This window comes from Mustela nivalis (assembly GCF_964662115.1).
Source record: "Mustela nivalis genome assembly, chromosome: 20".
NCBI lineage: Eukaryota > Metazoa > Chordata > Mammalia > Carnivora > Mustelidae > Mustela > Mustela nivalis.
The window spans coordinates 2,077,906-2,100,521 of record NC_139039.1 but is presented as its reverse complement, the minus strand read 5'-3'; the positions used below and the strand labels follow the sequence as shown (position 1 = coordinate 2,100,521).

General features: G+C 43.2%; 1 protein-coding gene across 1 annotated transcript; it reads right to left on the bottom strand.

Annotated features, from left to right (window-relative positions):
- Positions 1–3,465: 3,465 nt before the first annotated feature.
- On the bottom strand, positions 3,466–4,131 carry LOC309855143 (large ribosomal subunit protein uL6). The gene has a single exon (XM_082715132.1). It carries the CDS (start codon positions 4,086–4,088, stop codon positions 3,510–3,512), a length of 579 nt encoding a protein of 192 aa, XP_082571258.1. The 5' UTR covers positions 4,089–4,131; the 3' UTR covers positions 3,466–3,509.
- Between the last annotated feature and the right edge of the window lie 18,485 nt (positions 4,132–22,616).

The window sequence follows — 22,616 nt, the reverse complement described above, 5'->3', positions numbered from 1 at the left end:
CAAATCTTACACGATCTCTGGAAAAATCCATGAGATGAATGGCCACTCTTCAGAAATATGTCATAATCCCCAGAGTTCAGGCCAGATCTCTCAAGATCTATGACCAAATCATATGACACCTGGGAAGAAATCGCAACAGAACTTGATAGATGAGGGAACTCCTTGGCCTCAACTCCTGTGCAGCCTATTAGGTCATTTTGGGACATTCCTGGGTTGAGGATACCTGGAAACACCCGACACTGTAGAAATATCCCCAGATCTCATGTGATGTGGAAGTAATAACAGAAGAAGGAATGAATGGACCTCCATGTGCCTTATTTGTACTACATTAGAGGTGATAAATGCAGGAGGGTGGTAGGTGCAGGAAGAAGCAACAAGTATGGGATCTGGTTTATCTGAACACACAGGAACTCTCCTCGGGTGCTTTCTGAGGCTTTTGACAGTCCAAGACAGTTTGCTGAAAACTTGTCACCTCTTCCCTCTGCCATATCTTTTGTGATCTTGGGACAAATATCTCATGATCTCAGTTCAAATCTTGGGAGAACTCACCCAAATCTCATGAGATCTCAGGCTCAGTCAGTGAGATCTAGGGCCAAAACTTGCAAGATCTCTGGCCAAAGCTCCTGGACCCTCAGGAGGACTTGGCCCTCCCCAGAAGTCTCCTTTGTACTGCTTACCTGGATAAGAATGGCACATCAAAGATTGGGCACAACTGCCAATATTTGCAGTTTCACAAATGTTCCCAGATACGACCTGCATGAAGACACTATATCCTTATGTTTCAGCATCCTGTGTGAAGGGGGTTGGGAGATAAAAAGGTAGATCTGTTTTCAGGATGAATGGGCCCTATGGCCTCTTCTTCATATGAAATTGGAGGTGATAGATACAGGAGGGCAGGAGGAGAAGAAAAGAAGCAGCATGTCCTGGAACTGGCCAACTGAATACATAGGGAGGTTCCTTGGGAGATTTCCCCAGCTTTTAACATGTTTAGAGTATGTGTGTCTCACACCACCACCACCAAAAAAAAAAAAAAAAAAAAAAAAAAAAAAAAAAAGTGCCCTAATAATAATCTTGGAGCAAATCTTGTGAATTTCAGGCTACCTCTCCTGAAAGCCTGGATCACATCTCCTGATATCTCTGGACAAATCTCTTGAGATCAAAGGCCATTCTTGAAACTGCCAAAAACCTCATGAGAGGTCAGTGCAAATCTCCTGAAATCTGGGGAGAAATATCACAGGGACCTGGCAGGGGAGAGAATTCTCTAAATTTGACTCCTGTGCAGCACAGCAGGTAGAGCTCAGACTTTCCTGGATTGGGGATACCTGGGAACACCTTGCTTTCCACAGATGCCTCCAGATGCCATTGTGATATGGGGCAAAATGGGCCCATAAACATGAGATTAATGGGCCTCCAGGTCTCTTATTGACATTGTGTTAAAGATGATAGACACAGGAGAGCAATAGGTGCAGGAAGAGGCAACACGCCTGGGAGCTGGCTCATCTGAACACACAGGAAGACTCATCTGAACACACAGGGTGCTTTCCCAGGCTTTTGACAAATTGAGACAGTTTGTTTGAGATTCACCCCTGGCAGCAACAAACCACCTCTTCCCTCTGACAAATCTCACATGATCGTGGGATAGTCTTGTATGATATCAGTCCAAATTTCATGAGATCTCTGACCCAGTCAGCAAGATATAGTCAGCAAGATAAAAACTCCTGGGCCCTCAGGAAGACCTGGAACTCCCTGCCAGAGCCTCTCTTGTACTGCTGAATTAGATAGGCATGGCACATTGCAGTGTGGGCACAGCCACAAATATTTGTGATCTCACAAACACTTCCAGATATGACTTGCACAAAGGCACAAGGAGTCTCACTCCTATATCCCTAGTGTTTCAGCATCCTGGGTAAAGTGTGGGCAACAAGACAACACTGAATTCAGGATGAATGATTTTTTTTTTCACAGTAAATTTGAGGTGGCAGAAACAGGAGAGCAGGAGAAGGAAGAAACAATGTGCATGGGAGCTAACGAAATCTTGTTGCGAGTCTTGCAGGATCTCACTACAAACATCACAAGATTTCAGCCACAAGTCTCATGAGTACCTGGGCCAAATCTCATGAAATCTATGGCCAATTCTGATATCACATCAAGACAAATGTCAAGGAAACTTAGCAGGAGTAGGCACTTCAGAGCCTCCCCTCCCTTGCATAATTTAAGTAAGGATATGCCTGGGATATGCCTGGATTTGGGACATCTGGGAACCTGTCATAAAACAAACGGCCTCACACACCACCAGCATAAAGACACAGAGTGTCTCAGTCATGTCACACCTCTTATCGTGTCCTGGATGATGTGAAGCTAACAACAGGGACTGAAATAGGGCTGAATTGACCTTGCGGTTCCTCTCTCACAAAAAAAGTGAACATAATGGAATAGAAGGACACTAAGTGCAGGAAGATGCAATGTGCAGGGGAGCTGGCTCACCTGAACACACAATATGCCTCTTTGGGAGCCTTCCCAAACTTTTGACACTTCAGGACAGTCTTTAGTGTCTTGCCTCTACCAACAATAAACCACCTCTTTCCTTTTCCAGGGCTCACAAAATCTAGACTCAAATCTTGTGAGATCTATGGTCTAACCTCCCAATGTCTCAGACCATGGTTCAGGTGATTTGGGGCCAAATTCATGAGATCTATGGACAAATCTCATGAGATTTCTAGCCAAATCTCATGGCACCCTGATTTGGGGGAAATGCAGAGCCTGGCCAAATTCAACACTGTCCAGTGGTCAGATCTGCAATGTTCCTGTTTGGGATCTGCTGGAAGTATCTGTTGTTTCACAAAGACTTTAGATGCGACCAGCAGACAGTCCCAAGGTATCTCTCTGCTATATCTGGCCTTTCTGTATCCTGAGTGGTGTGAGATAATAACAGGGAACTAAAATAGTGATGATTGGTCCTCGTGGTTTATTATTCACATTAAATTAGAGGTGATAGAACAGAAGGACTGGAAAAAGCAATGTTTACAGGACCTGACTCATCTGAACACAAGCAGGCTACATGGGTGCTTCCAATGTTCAGACACTTGAGGATGTCAGTGTGCTTGTGTCTTGCACCCTCCAAGATACAAGTCCATTTTTCCATTTGCCATATCACACATAATCTTGTGGACAACTCTTGTGAGATCACAGTCTGTTCTGAGATCTCTGTCCCAAACCTCTGGGAGCTCCACAGGAGTCGGAACACCTTAGCATAGCCCACTTCCTACAGGATATGTAGGTAGGCCTGGGGAGTTACTGGATCAGGAATACTTGGGAACACCTGATGTCCAACTAATACTCCCCCATTACAAAGGCCGATAGTTTCTTTTTTTTAATCCAAATTTTACTTTTCAATTTTTTAATTTTTTTTTTTTAATCAGTAAAGCTTTTATTGCATCTTTAAAATATCACAAATAAGTCTGAAAAATCATCCGGCTTCTCGCTGTTTCTGCAGATGGACAACTCAGATCTTATTCATCAGCCTGCTGAACTGTTCCTTTTTCAGAAACATAGATACCATCCAAAAATTTTCTGATATCCTTGTTTTTAACAGTTGTGGCTTGCTGAATCAAAGCAGCTGAGTTCGATACAAGTTCAATGTCATTTCCTTCAAGAATTAACTCATCTTTTTGGGCTTGAGATACAGAACAAGCAACACCTGGCCTCATCCGAACCCTGCGGATATATTTTTCACCCAAGAAATTTCGGATTTCAACAAGAGAACCATTCTCCTGAATAACAACGTTGATGGGGAAGTGAGCATACACAGACCTCATCTTGTATCGGAAGCCCAGTGTAACGCCCTTGATCATGTTCTGCACGTGACTACAGATGGTGCGAACCGTAGCCAGCTCTTTTCTGTTCCCCCACCATTTGTCAACTCGGAGCCTCTTCTTTTTCTTTCCAAGAAGACTGAGTTCTACGTTGATGTGGTTGAAGTCCCTTCGCAGGGTTCCTCTGGGGCCCTTCACGATCACCGTGCGTCCCTTCAGGGTGATGTCGACATTCTCCGGGATGTCGACCGTCTGATTGCTGAGAATGGTCTTCATCCTCGCAGTAGATGCGGCAAAGAGCTAATTTTTTAATTTTTAAATTTCTTTTCAGTGTACCAGAACTCATTGTTTATGTCCCAGACCCAGTGTTCCATGCAATACGTGCCCTTCCAAATACCCACCACCAGGTTCACCCAACCTCCCATCCCCCACTCCTTCAAAACCCTCAGATTACTTTTCAGAGTCCATAGTGTCTCATGGTTCATCTCCTCCTCCAATTTCCCCCAACTCTCTTCTCCTCTCCATCTCCCCATGTCCTCTGTGTTATTTCTTATGTTCCACAAATTAGTGAAAACATATGATAATTGACTCTCTCTGATTGACTTATTTCACTCAGTATGATCTCTTCCAGTCATGTCCATGTTGTTACAAAGTTGGGTATTCATCGTTTCTGATGGAGGCATAATTCTCCATAGTGTATATGGATCACATCTTCCTTATCCATTTGTCTGTTGAAGGACATCTTGATCTTTCCACAGTTTGGTGAACGTGCCCATTGCTGCTATGAACATTGGGGTACAGATGGCCTTCTTTTCCCTACATCTGTATCTTTGGGGTAAGTACCCAGTAGTGCAATTGCATGGTCATAAGGAGGCTCTATTTTTAATTTCTTAAGGAATCTCCACACTGTTCTCCAAAGTGGCTGCACCAACTTGCATTCCCACCAACAGTGTAAGAGGGTTCCCCTTTCTCCACATCCTCTCCAACACATGTTGTTTCCTTTCTTGCTAATTTTGGCCATTCTAACTGGTGTAAGGTGGTATCTCAATGTGGTTTTAATTTGAATCTCTCTGACGGCTAGTGATGATGAACATTTTTTCATGTGCCTGATAGCCATTTGTATGTATTCATTGGAGAAGTGTCTTCAAGTCTTCTGCCCATTTTTTGATATAATTGTCTGTTTTGTGTGTGTTGAGTTTGAGAAGTTCTTTATAGATCCTGGATATTAGCCTTTTGTCTGTACTACCATTTGCGAATATCTTCTCCCATTCCGTGAGTTGCCTCTTTGTTTTGTTGACTGTTTCCTTTGCTGTGCAGAAGCTTTTGATCTTGATGAAGTCCCCAAAATTCATTTTTGCTTTTTTTCCCTTTGCCTTTGGAGACATATCATGAAAGAAGTTGTGGCTGATATCGAAGAGGTTACTGCCTATGTTCTCCTCTAGGATTCTGATGGATTCCTGTCTCACATTGATGTCTTTTATCCATTTCGAGTTTATCTTTGTGTATGGTGTAAGAGAATGGTTGAGTTTCATTCTTCTACACATAGTTGTCTAATTTTCCCAGCACGATTTATTGAAGAGACTGTTTTTTTTCCACTGTATATTTTATTCCTGCTTTGTCGAAGATTATTTGACCATAGAGTTGAGGGCTCATATCTGGACTCTCTACCCTGTTCCACTGGTCTATGTGTTTGTTTTTATGCCTGTACCATGCTGTCTTGGTGATAACAGCTTTGTAGTAAAAGCTTGAAGTCAGACAACGTGATGCTGCCAGTTTTGTTTTTCTTTTTCAACATTTCCTTGGCAATTCAGGGTCTCTTCAGATTCCATACAAATTTTAGGATTGTTTCCTCCAGCTCTTTGAAAAATGCTGATAGAATTTTGATTGGAATGGCATTGAAAGAATAGATTTCACTACACAATATAGACATTTTTAACAATGTTTATTTTTCTGATCCATGAGCATGGAATGGTCTTCCATCTTTTTGTGTCTTTTTCGATTTCTTTCATAAGTGTTCTGTAGTTCCTCAAGTACAGATCCTTTACCTCTTTAGCTAGGTTTATTCCCAGGTATCTTATGGTTCTTAGTGCTATAGTAAATGGAATTGATACTCTAATTTCCCTTTCTGTGTTTTCATTGTTAGTGTATAAGAAAGCAACTGATTTCTGTATATTGATTTTGTATCCTGCAACATTACTGAATTGCTGTATGAGTTCTAGTAGTTTGGGGGTGGAATCTTTTGGTTTTTCTGTATAAAGGATCATGTCATCTGCAAAGAGAGAGTTTGACTTCTTCATTGCCAATTTGAATACCTTTTATTTCTCTTTGTTGTCTTATTGCTGTTTCTAGGACTTTAATATTATGTTGAACAAGAGTGGTGAGAGTGGGCACTCTTGTGTTCTTGATCTCAACGGGAAGGCTGTGAGCTTTTCCCCATTGAGGATGATATTGCTTTGGGTTTTTCATAGATAGATTTTGTGAAGTTGAGGAATCTTCCCTCTATTCCAATACTTTGAAGCGTTTTAATCAGGAACAGATGCTGTGTTTTGTCAAAGCCTTCTTCTGCATCAATTGAGAGGACCACGTAGTTTTCCTCTCTTCTCTTATTGACTTGTTCTATCATACTCATTGATTTGCCAGAGTTGAACCACCCATGTTGAACTAACCATCCCAAGGATGAATCCCACCTGGTCATGGTGGATAATCTTTTTAATGTGCTGTTGGATCCTATTGGCTAGGATCTTGTTGAGAATATTAGCATTCATATTCATTGGGGATATTGGTCTGAAATTCTCCTTTTTGGTGGGGTATTTGCCTGGTTTGGGATCCAGGATAATGCTGGCTTCATAAAAAGAGTCTGGAAGTTTACCTCCTGCTTCAATTTTTTGAAACGGCTTCTGGAGAATAGGTATTATTTCTTCTTTGAAAGTTTGTTGGAATTCCCCAGGGAACCCCTTAGGTCCTGGGCTCTTGTTTCTTGGAGGTTTTTGATCACTGCGTCAATCTCGTTACTAGATATTAGTCTCTTCAGGTTGTCAATTTCTTCCTGATGCAGTCTTGGAAGTTTATAGGTTTCCAGGAATGCATCTATTTCATCTAGGTTGCTTAACTTATTGGCATATGGCTGTTGGCAATTTCTGATGTTTGTTTCTATTTACTTGGTGTTATTCAGGATCTCTCCCTTTTGATTAATAATTTTATTAATTTGGGCCTTTTCTCTTTTCTTTTGCGTTAGTTTGGCCAATGGTTTATCGATCTTATTGATTCTTCCAAAAAAAAAAAAAAAAACCAGCTTCTAGTTTCATTGATGCATTCTACAGTATCTCTAGCTTCTATCTCATTGATCTCTGCTATAATCTTGGTTATTTCTCTTCTTGTGTGTGGAGTTGGCTTAATTTGTTGTTGATTCTTCAGTTCTTTAAGTTGTAGATACAGCTGGTGTATTATGGATTTTTCAGTTTTTTTGAGGGAAGCTTGGATGACTATATATTTCCCCCTTAGGACTGCCTTTGCTGTATCCCATGTGTTTTGGACCAAAGTGTCTTCATTATCATTGCTTTCCATGAATTGTTTCAGTTCTTCTTCGATTTCCTGGTTGATCCAAGCATTCTAAAGCAAGGTGGTCTTTAGTTTCTAGGTATTTGAATTCCTTCCAAACGTTTCTTTGTGGTTGAGCTCCAGTTTCAAAGCATTGTGATCTGAGAATATGCAGGGAATAATGTCGCTCTCGGCCCGCAAGAACGACCCGCAGATGAGGTGAGTGGCAAACTTCTTTATTTACAATCTTCAGCCCCGGGACCCCGTACAACGATTATAGCCCCTAATTATAGGACACAGCGGATAGAAAGCAACCAATCACCACATAACATGACTAGTATAACACCCAATCAGAAGGGATACAGATGACTTCAGTCCGGAGCATGCAGGGTGCTCGTGTCTAATGACGTGAGCTCCCGAAACTCATTGTTCACTTACTCCTGTGCCTTTCCCATGATCCCTGGTTAATCTTATACTAGTCCCAATACTTCAGTACAGGTTGTGCGTTCCCCTTGAGCGCCCCCACATACCATAAATATTCACCTGCCTTTCTCCTCAAGCCTCGCCTAGTACGTGACTCCTTGCTCCTGCTGCATGGCTCTCCACAGAATAATCTCGATCTTTGAAAGATCAAGTTGAGCCCTGATTTGTGACCCAGTATGTGGTCTATTCTGGAGAAGGTTTCATGTGCACTTGAGAGGAATGAGCATTCTGTTGTTTCAGGGTGGAATGTTCTGTATATATCTATGAGGTCCATCTGGTCCAATGTGTTATTCAATGCTCTTGTTTCTTTATTAATTTTCTGCTTGAATGATCTATTTCTGAAAGAGGCATGTTAAGTTCTTCTGCTATTAATGTATTCATATCAATTTGACTCTTTATCTTGATTAACATTTTTTTTTTTTTTATGTAATTGGCTGCTCCCATATTGGGGGCATAAATATTTACAATTGTTAGATCTTCTTGGTGGATAGTCCCTTTAAGAATGATGTAGTGTCCTTCTGTATCTCTGACTATAGTCTTTAAAGTCTAATTTATCTGATATGAGAATCACTACCCCAGCCTTCTTTTGAGACCCATTGGCATAAAAGATGCTTCTCCATCCCTCACTTCCAGTCTGGATGTGTCCTTAGGTTCAGAATGGGTTTCTTGTAGACAGCATATGAATGGGTCTTGTCATTTTATCCACTCTGCAACCCTGTGCCATTTTATGGGCGCATTTAGTCATTTGCATTGAGAGTGATTATTGGGAGATACGTTTTTATGGATATCGTGTTACCTTTGAAGTCTTTGTTTTTATAGATTGTCTCCATATATTTCTGTTCAATGATGTTCCTGGGCTTTTCCTCTTTTATAGAACCCCCCTTAATATTTCTTACAGTGCCGGCTTAGTGGTCACATACTCTTTTAAAACTTGCCCATCTTGGGGCGCCTGGGTGGCTCGGTGGGTTGAGCCTCTGCCTTTGGCTTGGGTCATGATCTCAGGGTCTTGGGATCGAGTCCCGCATGGGGCTCTCTGCTCGGCAGGAAGCCTGCTTCTTCCTCTCTCTCTCTCTGCCTGCCTCTCTGCCTACTTGTGATCTGTCTGTGTCAAATAAACAAATAAAATCTTAAAAAAAAACTTGCCCATCTTGGAAGCTCTTTATCTCTTCATCCATTTTGAATGTCCGTCTTGCTGGAACAAGAGTTCTTGGCTCCATGTTTTTCGCATTTAGTGCCCTGAATACATCTTGTCAGCCTTTTCTGGCTTGCCAGGTTTCTGTGGACAGGTCTGACATTATTCTGATAGGCTTACTTCTGTATGTAAGAAATCTCTTCGCCCTAGCTGTTTTCAAGAGTTCCTGTCTAAAATTATGATTCATCATTTTCACAATCAGGGGTCTCAAGGTCTTTCTAGATTCTATCAACTTGGGGGCATACCTTTCTGCCTCTAGGACACGAACACTAGTTCAATTTGCCAGATTGGAAAATTTTTCATGGAGAATTTGTTCAAGTGTATCCTCTAGTCTTCTTTCTTTCTCCTCCCCCTCAGGGATTCCAATAATTCTGACGTTGGAACTTTTCATGGCATCATTTATTTCCTAATTCTGTTTTCATGACTTCTAAGCTGTTTGTTTCAGCTTTTCTCCTCATCCTTTTTCTCTTTTTGTCCTCCAGATCATTAATTTTATCTTCTGCTTCAGTTACCCTAGCTTTTTGAAAATTTAGATTATATTGGAGCTCACTGAGAACATTGTGAACATCATCCTTGGTGGCTTTCACTTCTGCCCTAATCAATTCCATTTTGTCATCAAAGGCTTTCTCCAACCTAGCTATTGCTTGGATAATTGTTAGCATGAATTCCCTTTCCAACATACTGTTTATGTCCATATCCTATAGCTCTGATGGAGAGGGCCCAGTCTCTGAAATTTTCTTCTGTTGGGCACTCCTCTTTCTAGTCATTTTGATGAGATATGGCTGAACAGATGTGTAAGTGAATGTTTCAACTGTGGTGCAAGCTAGGTGTACCCTGGAATGCTTTTGACCAATCAAGTCCACACCAAAAAGAAAGGAAAAAGAAAAAAAAAATAAGGGAGAGAGAGACACACACGCATGGGGGAAAAAAGATAAAATAAAAGAGAAGGTCCAGCCCAAATAGGCCCCAAAGTAAGATTTATAAAGTAAACAAACAAAAACAGATAGATGACAAGAGAAAAATAAATAAATAAATAAATAAATAAATAAATAAGAACCCCATCAAAATGAACCCAAAGTATAAAATTTATATACTACCAGAACCAAAACAAATACACAGAAACACTGACAGAAGAATAAGATGGGTGGGTGGCTCTCAATTCTCAGTGTGAGCGAGGAAGTTTATATTGATTCTTCCCGGATGTATCTTGATATCTTTGTTAAAGGACTCAACTATCCTGAAATAAAGGGGTATTAAAACCGGTTTACCTATAGGGTTAGCATTGATTGGGTGAAGGTGATTGTGTTGAAGCTTGTCTCTATATGAATATAAAAAAATAATAAAAGAAAAGAAAAATTAAAAAATAGAAAAGCAAATGATAAACACAGATACATGTATCAAAAAAGTACAGGTTAAAAGGCTAGTATGGAATTTGAGGTACTGAACATCTCATTGTGATGGCAAATAAGTTAAAAAGAAATTTAAAAAAAAATGAAAAGAGCCAGAATAGTGGGGATGAATTAAAAATAAAAGTTGTATCTATGAATTAGTAGTGGTTATCCTCTTGGTTTTGTTTGTTTGTTTGTTTGTTTGTTTTTTGGCTGGCTTTCTTGGGGAGTGGCCTGCCACGTGGTTTTTCAGGGAGTCTTACTAGAGCTGAGTCCTACTGCCCCCATCAAGGGGCTGGGCTCTGAGGAAACTGGTTTTTCAGGCTTTTGTTATCTGGAGGGTTTTTTGTTTTTTTGTTTGTTTGTTTTTTCTCCCCTTGGCGGCCTTTGGCCCATTCTTTGGAGGTTTAGAGAGGAAGGCAAACTGCACCCAGACCTCCATCTCAGAAAGAAGCCTCAGTCTGTTCTCTTCTGGGTGCCCCAGAGCACAGAAATTCCCCCTCTGCCACTGGCAGATCACGTCCCCAGTTACAGTCTCTGGGGTCACAGGAACTCTCACTTGTACCCCAAACCATGACAAATTACTAGCCACAGCTGTCTGGGCAGGTCCAGACCACCAGAGAGGTCCCAACAAGAGATAGCACACTGAGATTTTCACACTGGCCCAGGCTTAGAGTGCTCAGACTCTCTGGGTCCTAGCAAGCCACAGGCTTCTCTCAGGTCTGAGCGCTACTCAGACCCTGATTACGTGCACGTGCATAGTGCAAAAGGCTGTGGTTCTGCCAGCTGGCGTCCATAGCAAGCTGTGGCATCCACGGCAGGCTCCTTCACCCTCATGGGAGCCGCCACCCAGACGCTATCAGGTGTGCCAGCGGCTCAGGGACCAAGACCTGGTTTCTTTACTGCACTCTTTGGTTCCCTGCTGACAGTGGCAGTCCTGGGACTGTGGACTTAAGCCCTATCCCTAGCCGCCCAATTCCACCAATTTCCCCTTAAGATCTTTTGTTCTTTTTGAGTGCTTTCAACCAGACTCCAAGTTAATGCTGGTCCCCAATCATAGCTCACTCTTGTATTGGGGTATTACTTTCCAATGTGTTGCTTCTGGTGGCTCCCTCTCCTTTTTGTTTATTTTCTGATATCAGTCCGATGTTCCCACTCTGCTTTACCTGTCCACTTGTGTCTTCTGCCCCGGTAGAGATCCAGAAGTGTATAATTCTAATCCTAGGCTGATTTCATGGGTGATCAGAGTTCTTTGATAGAGATAATCAGCTCACTTTAGGGGGCAGGTTGAAAGAGCACCTCCTCCTACTTCTTGCCATCTTGTCTCCCTCTCTCTCTCCAGTGTTTCTAACTAGAACTCAGTGCGGTATTAAATACAAGGGCTCTCTCTGGACAGGCCATGCCATGGAGAGCTCTGTGCATGGGTGAACTCTCTTCTCTTTCTAATGAAGGCCTGTCCATCAGCTGGGAGATGGAGACAAGCTTGGTACAGTTCAGCAAGCTGACACCAGCCATCCAAGTGTTAAGCAGGCGTGTGTGTTTTTGTGCACATGTGTGTGCCTCTGTGTGTGTGTGTGTGTGTGAAAGACCCCTCCCCCATAAAGCCCCCTCCCCTAGAAGATAGATAGGATAACTAACCGCTTGTTTGCTTTTCTGTGAACCGCTGGCTTTTAGGCGTAGATTAGGTTATTAATTGCATGATTAATTGCTCTTTTGCCCTTCTGTAACTGCTTGGCTTATAGAAATAATAGAAGACGCCATGATGGCATTCCTACCTTCCCCCTTCTTGTTCCCCCTCCCTGCCTCTCTCCTCCCGCGCGCGCGCGGGCCCTCAGAACCAATCAGCTTGTTCCCCCTTCCCGCCTCTCTCTTCCGCGCGAGCGGGTCCCCAAAGCCAATCAGCAAACTCCACGAATGCCTTTTTCAAAAGTTCAAACTGTCCACCAACCAGTTGCGCCCCACCCAAAACTTGTTTGTACCTGTCTATAAAAACCCGGCACCACCCCAGCCGGGTGTGCTCAGCTAGCAGGCGCGCGCTGACCACCCGCAGGCGCCTGCGTAACAATAAAGAACCTCTTGCTGATTGCATCCAGTGGCAGTGTTGGATTCTTGGGTAAGGGGATCCGCGGGTCTTTCAGTGTGTGTGTGTGTGTGTGTGTGTGTGTTTGTGTGTCTGTCTGTGCTCATTATTTGAATAGTGTGTGGTATGGTGTATGGGTGAGTTTGTAGATAGTGTGGTTTGCATGTGATGTGAGTGGGATAAGTGTTCTGACTTTGTGGTGTGTGTGGTCTATGGAGGTGTGTTGAATATGTGGGTGTATGGGGCGCCTGGGTGGCTTAGTGGGTTAAAGCCTCTGCCTTCGGCTCAGGTTATGATCCCACTGTCCTGGGATCGAGCCCCGCATTGGGCTCTCTACTCAGCTGGGAGCCTGTTTCCTCCTCTCTCTCTGCCTGCCTCTCTGCCTACTTGTGATCTCTGTCAAATAAATAAATAAAATCTTAAAAAAAAAAAAAGAATATGTGGGTGTAGCTAAGTGTAGAGGTGTGGTGTTTTTGTGTGTAGTTCCTGAGTGTGGTCTGTTTTCTGTGTTATATGTGTGGTTTGTGTGTGTTGGAGATGTGTTTTGTGTAGTGTATGTTTGGTGTTTGTGTAGTGTGTGTAAGGACCTATTTAGAAACTGTCCCTGCTCCCCTTCCCCCAGGGGATTTACTTGGAGACAATCCTGGAAACCAGCTTCAGGTAACAAAGCCCAGATACAAAGGTGGGTCAGGCCAGGTGGAGACCTCAGTGGAGGGGGGGTGCATACTGTCTCCCTGGTTACCAAGGAGTATGGGCTCCACCCTTTGGGAGCCTTTTGGCGCCAATCCTAATCAAGGTGTAATAGGCTGGTTCAAATGTCTACTAGGGTAAATTGTAATTCATTTGGTCACCTAGCATCACTGTGGAGTTTCCTGTGTGTGTTACAATCTCATTGGTCACTGTGCATGGCCAGGCCCAACTGCATGGCTTTTGCCCTTAAAAACTAGTCTGTGAAACAGGGAAGGGTCACCCTCTCTTGTAAGAGGTGCGTCCCTGAACATTTGGTTAGATTCTTGATGCTTGGTGTGAAATAAAGCTTTGATTGACCCTCGCTTTTTATCAGTCTCACTCCTTTAATCACAGACCCATTATTGGAGCATAACAGTGTGTATGGGTGGGGTATCTGTGGTGTGTATATATGATATATGTGCAGTGTGTTTGTGGTGCATGTGTTGTGCATGGGTTATTTGTGTGCTCTGTGCATGGTGTATGTGTGATGTGGTTTTGGGTGGTCTGTGTGGGCTGAGTGTGGTGTATCGATGGTGTGTGCATGCTCTGTGTGTGTGTGTGTGTGTGTGTGTGTGTGTGCCTACTGTGTTTGCATGTGGTCCATGTGTGGTGTGTTGGTGGGAGATGCATGGTGCGCATGGTATATTTTAGTTTGTATATGGTGTGCATGTTGTGTGACCTGTTTTTTCTGTTGTCAAAGTGTAAGTGTCTGGCATATATGTGGCATATGTTGTTAGGTGACCTACATGTACTTAGTACATGCCTGTAATGTGCGTTGCCTGTGCGGTGTACATTATATTGTGTAAAGTATTTATGTGTATGTTGGTGTTTGTGTGGGTTTTGTGTGTTCATTTGGCCTATGTCTGGTGTGTGTGTGAGGCCAGTGTGTTGTGTTTCTTTGGTAAGTGTGCGGTGATGTAAGGAGTGGGTGAGTTGTAGAGTTGTGGCATGTGGACAGTGTATGCAGGGTGGGTAGGTGCTGAATGTGTGCTGGCTATTGGTGCAACTGTAGTGTGTGTGAAGGGAGTATGTGACATTTTTTGTATGGGGTGTCCAGTGCCTTTGTGGTAGGTTCGTGTTTGGTATGTGTGTTGTGTGTGTTTGAGCGTGCATTTTGTGGAATATGTGTAGTGCATGTATTCTATTGGGTAGTGTGTGTGGTCTATATGATGTGGGTAGTGTGTGTGTGTGTGTGTGTGTGTGTGTGTGTGTATGTGGTCTATGTGTTGTAAGTGTCATGTGTCTTTTGTTTGTGATGTACATGTGTTAATGGGTCAATTATGTGTGGTATGAATTTGTTGCCTGTGTGTTATACTCATGGATTCAATGTGGGATGGGAGTGGTGTGTCTCTTCTTGTGCAATGTTTGTATGGTGTGTGGTGTGTGTTTGCATTGTATAGGTGGTGTGTGTTGTAGATGTGATGTGTCTGTGTTGTAGGTGTGCCCGTTTGGTGGCCTTTTGGAGTGTGTGTACTATGAGTGTTGTGTGTGGTGTTCATGTGTTTTCATGGTGCATGGGTGAGTGTGGTTATGTGTGTGGTGCCAGTCTGTGTGTGATTGACAAGTGCTGGTGTTGTATGGGTGATGTGACTATTGTATGTACTGTGTGTTCAGCTTCTGAGGTTTCTTTGTGGTGTGGGTGTTTAGCATTTGTGTGGTGTTTGTGGGGTTTCTGTGTGGGCAGTGTACATGTAATTGTGTGGTGCATGTGTGATGTCTGTGTGTGATTGTGTGTGCTATGTGTGCGGTGTGTGTCATGTGTATTTTGTATTTGTGGTGTGCATGTCTGTAGGCATTGTGTGTGTGTTTGGAAGTGTGTGTGTGTTACACACACATTGTGTGTGGTATGAGGTGTATGTGTGATGAATTTAGTGGTAGTGGACTGGTGAATGTGTCGTCTAGGAAATTTGAGTGTGGTGTCTGACATGCATGTGAGTTTATGTAGGAAAGTGATGGCGTGTGCCTTCTTGTGTGTGTGTGTGTGTACACACAATGTTCTGTTTCAGTGACGTATTTGCATTAAATATACTTGGCGCTCCTGGTGTGACCATGCTGTATATGAGGTAAATGAAACATGTGTGTGTGGTATGTGTTTGGTATATATGTTTTTTGGGTGGTGTGTGTATAGTAGGTGGGTGGCATACATTGTGCATTTTGTTGTGGAGTGTGTGTGTGTGTGTGTGTGTGTGTGTGTGTAGTTAACTTGGTCTGCATTCTGTATGTCTAAATGTGTGTTACATTGTTGGGTGAGAGTCTTGTGTGTGGCACATACATGGTATATGTTGCATATGTGCACAGTGTGTTTGGAGATTGTGTGGTAATATGTGTCTATGTGTCTGTGGCATAGGTATGGTGTGTGGTGTGTGTGTATTATGTGTTTTCAAGTGTGTGAAGGGTAAATGCAGTGTATATATGTGTTCTGTGTAGGAGTGGTGGGTATATGGTGTATATCTCATATGGGTGTGCTCTATTGAAGTGTGTAGGTGTTTGGTGTATGGATGCAGTGTGTGTGTGAGGTATTGGTACTGTGTCTCCAGGCACTGTGTTGTGTGTGGTGGCTCTGTGTAGTTTGTGCCATGGGCATGTGATGGAAGTGTGCCTGGGCCTGCTGTTTGTGTGGTGTCTGTGGGGTATGCAATTGCATGTGGTACACACAGGTGTGAGAGTGGCATGGGTGGGGTGATTGGATGGCTAATCATCAGTGCACTAACCACTGTCCTTTGAGCAGCAACTGTACAGGGACAGGAGGGCCATCCTCCTGGGAATATGGCAGACAACAATTATGCTCAGTTACCCAGAAACAATGTGAGAACTCATCAAAATCTTCTTGTGATGTCAGTGTGAATGAGAGCTCTATCCCCCCTGAATGTGAGCCATGTCTTTACATAGAAATACAGAAGGTTATAGGAAGGTGTACTGAGAGGATCCATGTTCTACACTTCACACAGGAGAGGGGGAAAAGAAAATCCTGCCAGGGAGAGATCTCACTTTGTTTCTTCTTGCCCCGGGAATGAGGCCAACTTCCACCAAAACCCTATAGTTTGGCCCACACACAAACATTTTCTGCTGAGCCTCTTCAAACTCCTGAAGGTTTTGGATATCCCAAATGTTCTGAAACGAACGTGGCACAACGTCGCCACAGTCTTAAGATCTCTCCATGATCCCTATGTTAGAGAGAGGCTCTAAGACACTAGCTCAAAGTGATCCCCTGGGTTCATCTAGTTTTGGGTAAAAAGAAAAGGGTAGGGCCCTCTGGTTGGCTCTGGGGGCTAAGAATCTGACTCTTGGTTGCAGCTGAGGTCAGGATCTCATGGATTGTGAGATGAGGCCCCAAGACTAACTCTGTGCTCAGCAGGGAGTCTACTTGAAGATCCTCTCATTCTGAGCCTCCCCCTAGTCATGTGTACTCTCCTTCCTCTCTCTCACATAAATCAGTAAATAAACCCTAAGGAAAGAATGAAAGGGTCAACCTGGATACACAGAAGTTTAAAGTTCATGAGGAGAGATGAGAATGGCCTCATGTGGTGAATGGCATTGCACCTGGCAAGGGGACCACCTCCAGAAGAGCTAACACCTGTGATCTTGGGCAAAGAGAAATCCCCATTGTTTGCATATGGCACCCCTGTCAGCAAGAAGCTGACATTCTCCCCTCAGGATGACAGGGACAGCTTCTGGACTTGGCTGTTTCCCGACCCATCTCACTGGTGGATAAAGATAGCAGAGGTTCAACAGTACCATGCAGGTGCTTGCCACTGCTGCTTAAGCATTGAGAATGGGACCTTGGTACGGTATGACTCGAAAGGACAGTTTCTGCACTAACCACGTCCTGGGGCATACTGCATGTGCACAGCTTATCTGCTGTTCATAATGAAGGCATCTGGATGAGCCAAGGGAGGGAAGAAACCTGGTTATTGGGCATGATGATACCACCAGTCGGCCAAGCACATGCTCAGGATCACGAATGCCATGGTTTTTTTGGGATGTCAGACACTGATTACTCCCCCTTACCACTGGATTATAGTGGGAACTTCACAGCAATCCTTGGATGTTGGCTGCATGGGAGCCCCCCTGGATGGAAGCAAGGCCTCATTAAAAATAATGCAAGAATATAGGGATGGCTAACCAAAAGAGTCAAGGTCTCCATTTCAAGGAGGAAGGGGAAATATCAGGGAGATGCCCCTATGTCTATTTGCCCCAGAGATGAGGCCAGCTCTTTTCCCAACAAGGGATGGCCCCGCCTACCCTCAAACACTCTCTGCTGGGCATTTCAAATGCCCTAGGCCTCACAATGCCCAGATAGTGCCAAAGTCAAATCACGAGTAGTCTGGTGGCCTCACCTCTCCCATGCTCACAAAAACATTACCAGGCTCCCAGGTTTCCTTTTTGTTGTTTATTTCAATTTCTATTTAAATCCTAGTTAGTTAATATTTGGCATTCTCCTCATTTCAGGAGTAGAATTTAAGATTTATTTATTTATTTATTTGACAGACAGAGATCACAAGTAGGAAGAGAGGAAGGCAGAGAGAGAGGGGGAAGCAGGCTCCATTCCAAGCAGAAAGCCCTATGTGGGACTTGATCCCAGAACCCTGGGATCATGACCCAAGCTGAAGGTAGAGGTCTTAACCCACTGAGCCACCCAGGCACCCCCAGGAGTAGAATTTAGTGATTATTCACTTATATAACACCTCAGTGTAGAAAAATACTGTTTCAATAAACATCTTCTTTCCTGAAGATGGAAGCACTTTGAAAAGTGCATTTGATGGGATGAGGATGTCTCAGAATCCACTCTGTAGAAAAATAATCTCTTTTGTACCATCCTTTGGGAAGACAGGAGTGTTTTTTGCACAATATGTGTGGCAGTACAAGGAAGTTGACATATATTTGACTCTGGGAAAAAAGTTCATGCAGAATGGCCCTTTCAAACAACATCCTGTATCTTGAGTGTGTTGTTTGCAAGTTCCCAAGATGTTTGTAAGTTCCATGTGAATGTGTGGCAGAAAAGGGAAGTGCCATCCACTTAACAGTAAGAAGCAACAATGTAGAGTAATTTGTTTCAATGAATGTCATCATTCCTGAAGACAGAAGCATTTTCAAAAGTGTGTGTGAAGGCATGAGGAACTTGTCATGGATTTCACGTTGAGGGAGAATCAAGTCTATTTAGAATGACCCTTTCAACTCATATCTTTCATGAAGCTGGAAATGTTATCAATGTGTATGTGGAAACATAAGCGCCATCCACTGAACTCTAAGAAACACTGTGGAGAAACTTTCTTATAAGCACCACCTTTTTCTTCAGATTTGAGACTCGTTTTCCAAAGTGTGTGTGAATGCACCAGGAAATGGCCATACACATAGCACTGAGAGAGGAGCCTGCAGAGAAGCATCTTCCCACTAGAAGGCTGAGGAGTGATGGGAGGTGGGACAGAAGAAGAGTATGGATAAATCCTCCAAGACTGTGGAGAAGCATGCATGGACAAGTACAAGGGAGGACCCAATAACATGATTCTGAGGAACACCTGACCCTGGACTAAGCAAGGAGCCTAACCCCACAGATCAAAAACATTCACACTGGTTTCACACTAATGCTCCCCTAAACTCTGGCCTCAGGACAGGTCTCCACATGGCCATCAAATAGACTCCCACCATCTCCTGGCCCAGAACTTCAACCTTAGCCCTGGCCATGGAAGTAAAGGTGTATGAACCCTAGTTCTGAGGGCGGAGATGATTTGGCTCCTAGACTGATGTCAGATAAATGAGTAAGGAGCACTGAAGGAGACCAAGGCACTTGCAATGCCCAGATTGCAAACAAACAGGATTCGAGCCCCAAACCAGCAACTCAGCCCCACTGTGAAAATTTCTGTGAGGGGATTCCTGAAGACTGAGCCTCGCTGTAATAACAGACCTCCATTCAGACCTCAGGTTAGGACTATGCACTGCCATCCCTTGCGCCCCTAATCTCTTCATGACTCTGTAGCCCTAACCTTAGCCCTGGATATTGCCCTGACCAGACCTGAATCCTACTTGGGAGATCTCAGTAAATTTTGAACTCCTATGTAATGCTAGGCTAATCAGGCAAGAGCATAGGGGGAAACCATGTGGCTTGCAACCCCTGAGGATGTTGCTTGAAATAGACTATGTTTAGAGTGAAGTTCCTAAATCTCAGGAAGACAAGGAGAATGTACCTGGGGCCACATACTCCCCTAATTCTAACCCTTTTCTCTGTCCTCAGACACTTGCCCTCACTGCCATGACACAGGTGCCTACCACCTCCCAGATTCTCACACTCAGCTAGACATGGCTATTTTCCTTCCTGGGCCCAAATGCAATATCTGAGGAACAATGGGGTTGTTAGGGATACAATACTGGTGTAGGACCACTCTTACAGGAATGCAGAAACAAACCAGGCCAAGTGCCACCATCATAGCTGAGAAAGTAGCATGAATCTAGCAGAAATCTGACCCCTGATCCCACAGTGGGCTTAGCGCCTGAGTGCAAATGCTAATGTTGAAGTTCACCTGAATCCTTGCCCTCAACTCAGGCCTCACAACAGGTCTCCATACTGTCATTGGATAGACTCCTACCATCTCCTGGACCATAAACCTTGTCTTGCTTGGCTGTGTCACTCTCTGAAACTTAAAAAATAAAAATCTGAGAACCAATGGTTTTGGGATATCTAGAAGATAGCAGACCACTGATGGAAGAAAGCAAAAGAAACTGTCTTGCAACACTGGTTTTCAGCAGAGGAGATGGATTCTAGTGAATACTGAATCCTCACCAACACCCTTAGCATTCCCATGAAGTCAGAACAGAAGCTTGAGCCTCACCGTAGTGTCAGTTACAAACATAAGCCCTCAGGGTAGGCCCTCACACTGTCATTAGATAGGTTCCAACTGCCACCCATTCACTCACCCTAACCCTAGACCAGCCTGTGGGGCTGAAAGCACTCAAACACTACTTCTGGGGTTATAATGGATTTGTGACACCTGGCCGATGTCAGACTACTCAGGCAAGAGCACAGAACCAAGCATGCCACATGCAGTCCCCGGGTTCTTCTGGGAGAGCATGCTTTTACTGAATTCATAACTTTATCATCACTATTAACATCCCACTGAAATTAAACAAGAAGCAGGAGTCTCATCCTAAGGGTCATCCTCAACTCAGTACCTGGTCATATCTCCTTGCTGCCACTGAATCAGCTCCTATCGTCTCCTGAACTGGAACAGTTGTCCTAGTCCTGGCTGTGGCAATGACAGGGCCTGAGCTCACAATCTGAGGGTACAATGGATCTGGACCCCTGGCAAATGTAAGAATACTTAAGCCACTGCATGAAGGTACAGAAGGAGACTGTGCCACAGGCAGCCCTCAGAATGGAGTGGGAGAGAAGTATTGTAGTGAAAATCTAACCCTAAACATGACCCTCAGCAACCCCTGAGGCCACATTGAAAGCCATAAACTTACCTTAATGCCAGCCCTCAACTCAGCCCTCATGGCAGATCTCTGCACTGTTATCAATAGGCCTCCAATATATCAGGTGCAATCATCATAAACCCAAACAGGCCTGTGGGGCAGAAAGGGCCTGAACACTAGGACTCAAGGTGCAAGGTGCAAGGGATACACAATTAAAACAGAAGTGTTTTGAAAGGTATGTGTGGAGATATAAGCAAAGTGCCATGTAAGAAAGAACACTGTGTAGGTAGCATCCTTGTTTACCATCTTTCAGGAAGATAAAAGAGTTTTCAAATGTCTCTGTAGAAGCATAGGGAAAGTACCATAGATTTAATGCCAAGAAATGACATGATATAGAGACCATCTTTCAACTAAGACCATCTTTCATTAAGATAGGAGCATTTACCAATGTAGGTGTGAAAGCATAAGTAGCATTTACTTCTCTCTGAGAAAGAAAACTGTACAGCTACCTCCCTTCAACTGCATCTTCAGTCATAAAAATGGAAGCCTTTTGCAATGTACCTATGGAAGCATGAGGAAAGTAACATATACATGAGTCTAAATAAGAACACTCTAAAGAAACATCTTTAACTACAATCTTTCATAGAGATGGAAGCATTTTCAAATGTGTGTGTGAAAGCAAAGGGTAAAGGCCTTATATCGTGCCCTACAAGAGCATGTTATATAAAAAGTCTCTTTTGACCAACATGATTGTTCATGAAGATAGAAACTTTTTCATATGTATGCATGCAAACCTAAGGCAAGTAACCATCTACTTAACTTTGAGAAAGAAGCCTGTGTAGATAGTCTCCTTCAAAATATATATATATATATATTCTTTCATGAAGATAGAGTGATTCTCCATGTATGTGTGGAAGCATTAGAAAAGTGCCATACACTTACTCTGCCAAAGAACAATGTATAGAAACCCTCTCTTAATGAACGTCTTCTTTCTTGACCATAAAAGTGTCTTCCAATGAATGTATGTGTTGTAGCATATGGGAAGTGCCATACATTGAACTTTAAGAAAGAACACAGTATAGAAACCATCTTTCAACTCACCTCTTCTGCAATGAAGGTGAAATCATTTGCAAAAGTGTGTGTGAATGCATAAAGAAAGTGCCATGTAGTGAATGTTAAGAAACTTTTGTTGTGTAGATAGAATGCACCTTTGAACTAACATGTTGATTCATGAAGGTACAAGGATTTTCAAATATGTCATTTGAAGCTTAAAAAAAATGCCCTATACTTAACTCTAAGAAGTGACACTTTAGAGAAACTGTCTTTCAATGAACTCTTTCTTTTCAGAAGATAAAAGTACTTTCAAAAGTGTGTCTGAAACATAAGTACAAGTGAAATATTCTTGACTTGGAGGACCAAGTCTGTATAGAAGGAAACTTTGAATGAATATCCGGTTTCACAAAGATAGAAGAGTTTTCAGATGTATGTATGGAAGCATAAGAAAAGTGCCACAAATATAACTCGAAGAAACAACACAGGAGAGAAACTGAATTTCAACTAACATCATGTTTCCTGAAGGTGGAAGCATGTTCAAAAGTGTGTGATGAACCATGAAAGACTGTAGACTCTGAGAAACAATCTGAGGGTTTTGGAGGGGAGAGGGGTGGAAGCTGGGTGAGCCTGGCGGTGGTTATTGTGGAGGGCATGTACTGCATGGAGCACTGGGTATGGTGCATAAACAATGAATTCTGGAACACTGAAAAGAAATTTAAAAAATAAGTAAAAAATTTTAAACAGTGTGTGTGAAAGAAAAAAGATACTGTCCTGTACTTACCTCTGAGAAACAAGTTTGCATTGAATACATCCTTCCACTAAAATCTTGTTTCATGATGATAAAAATTATTTCAAATATACATATGGGGACGCCTGGGTGGCTCAGTTGGTTGGGCAGCTGCCTTCGGCTCAGGTCATGATTCCAGTGTCCTGGA

Bases quoted from the DNA above. Each gene is read 5' to 3' on its own strand.
- LOC309855143 (XM_082715132.1), bottom strand. From the start codon at position 4,088: ATGAAGACCATTCTCAGCAATCAGACGGTCGACATCCCGGAGAATGTC.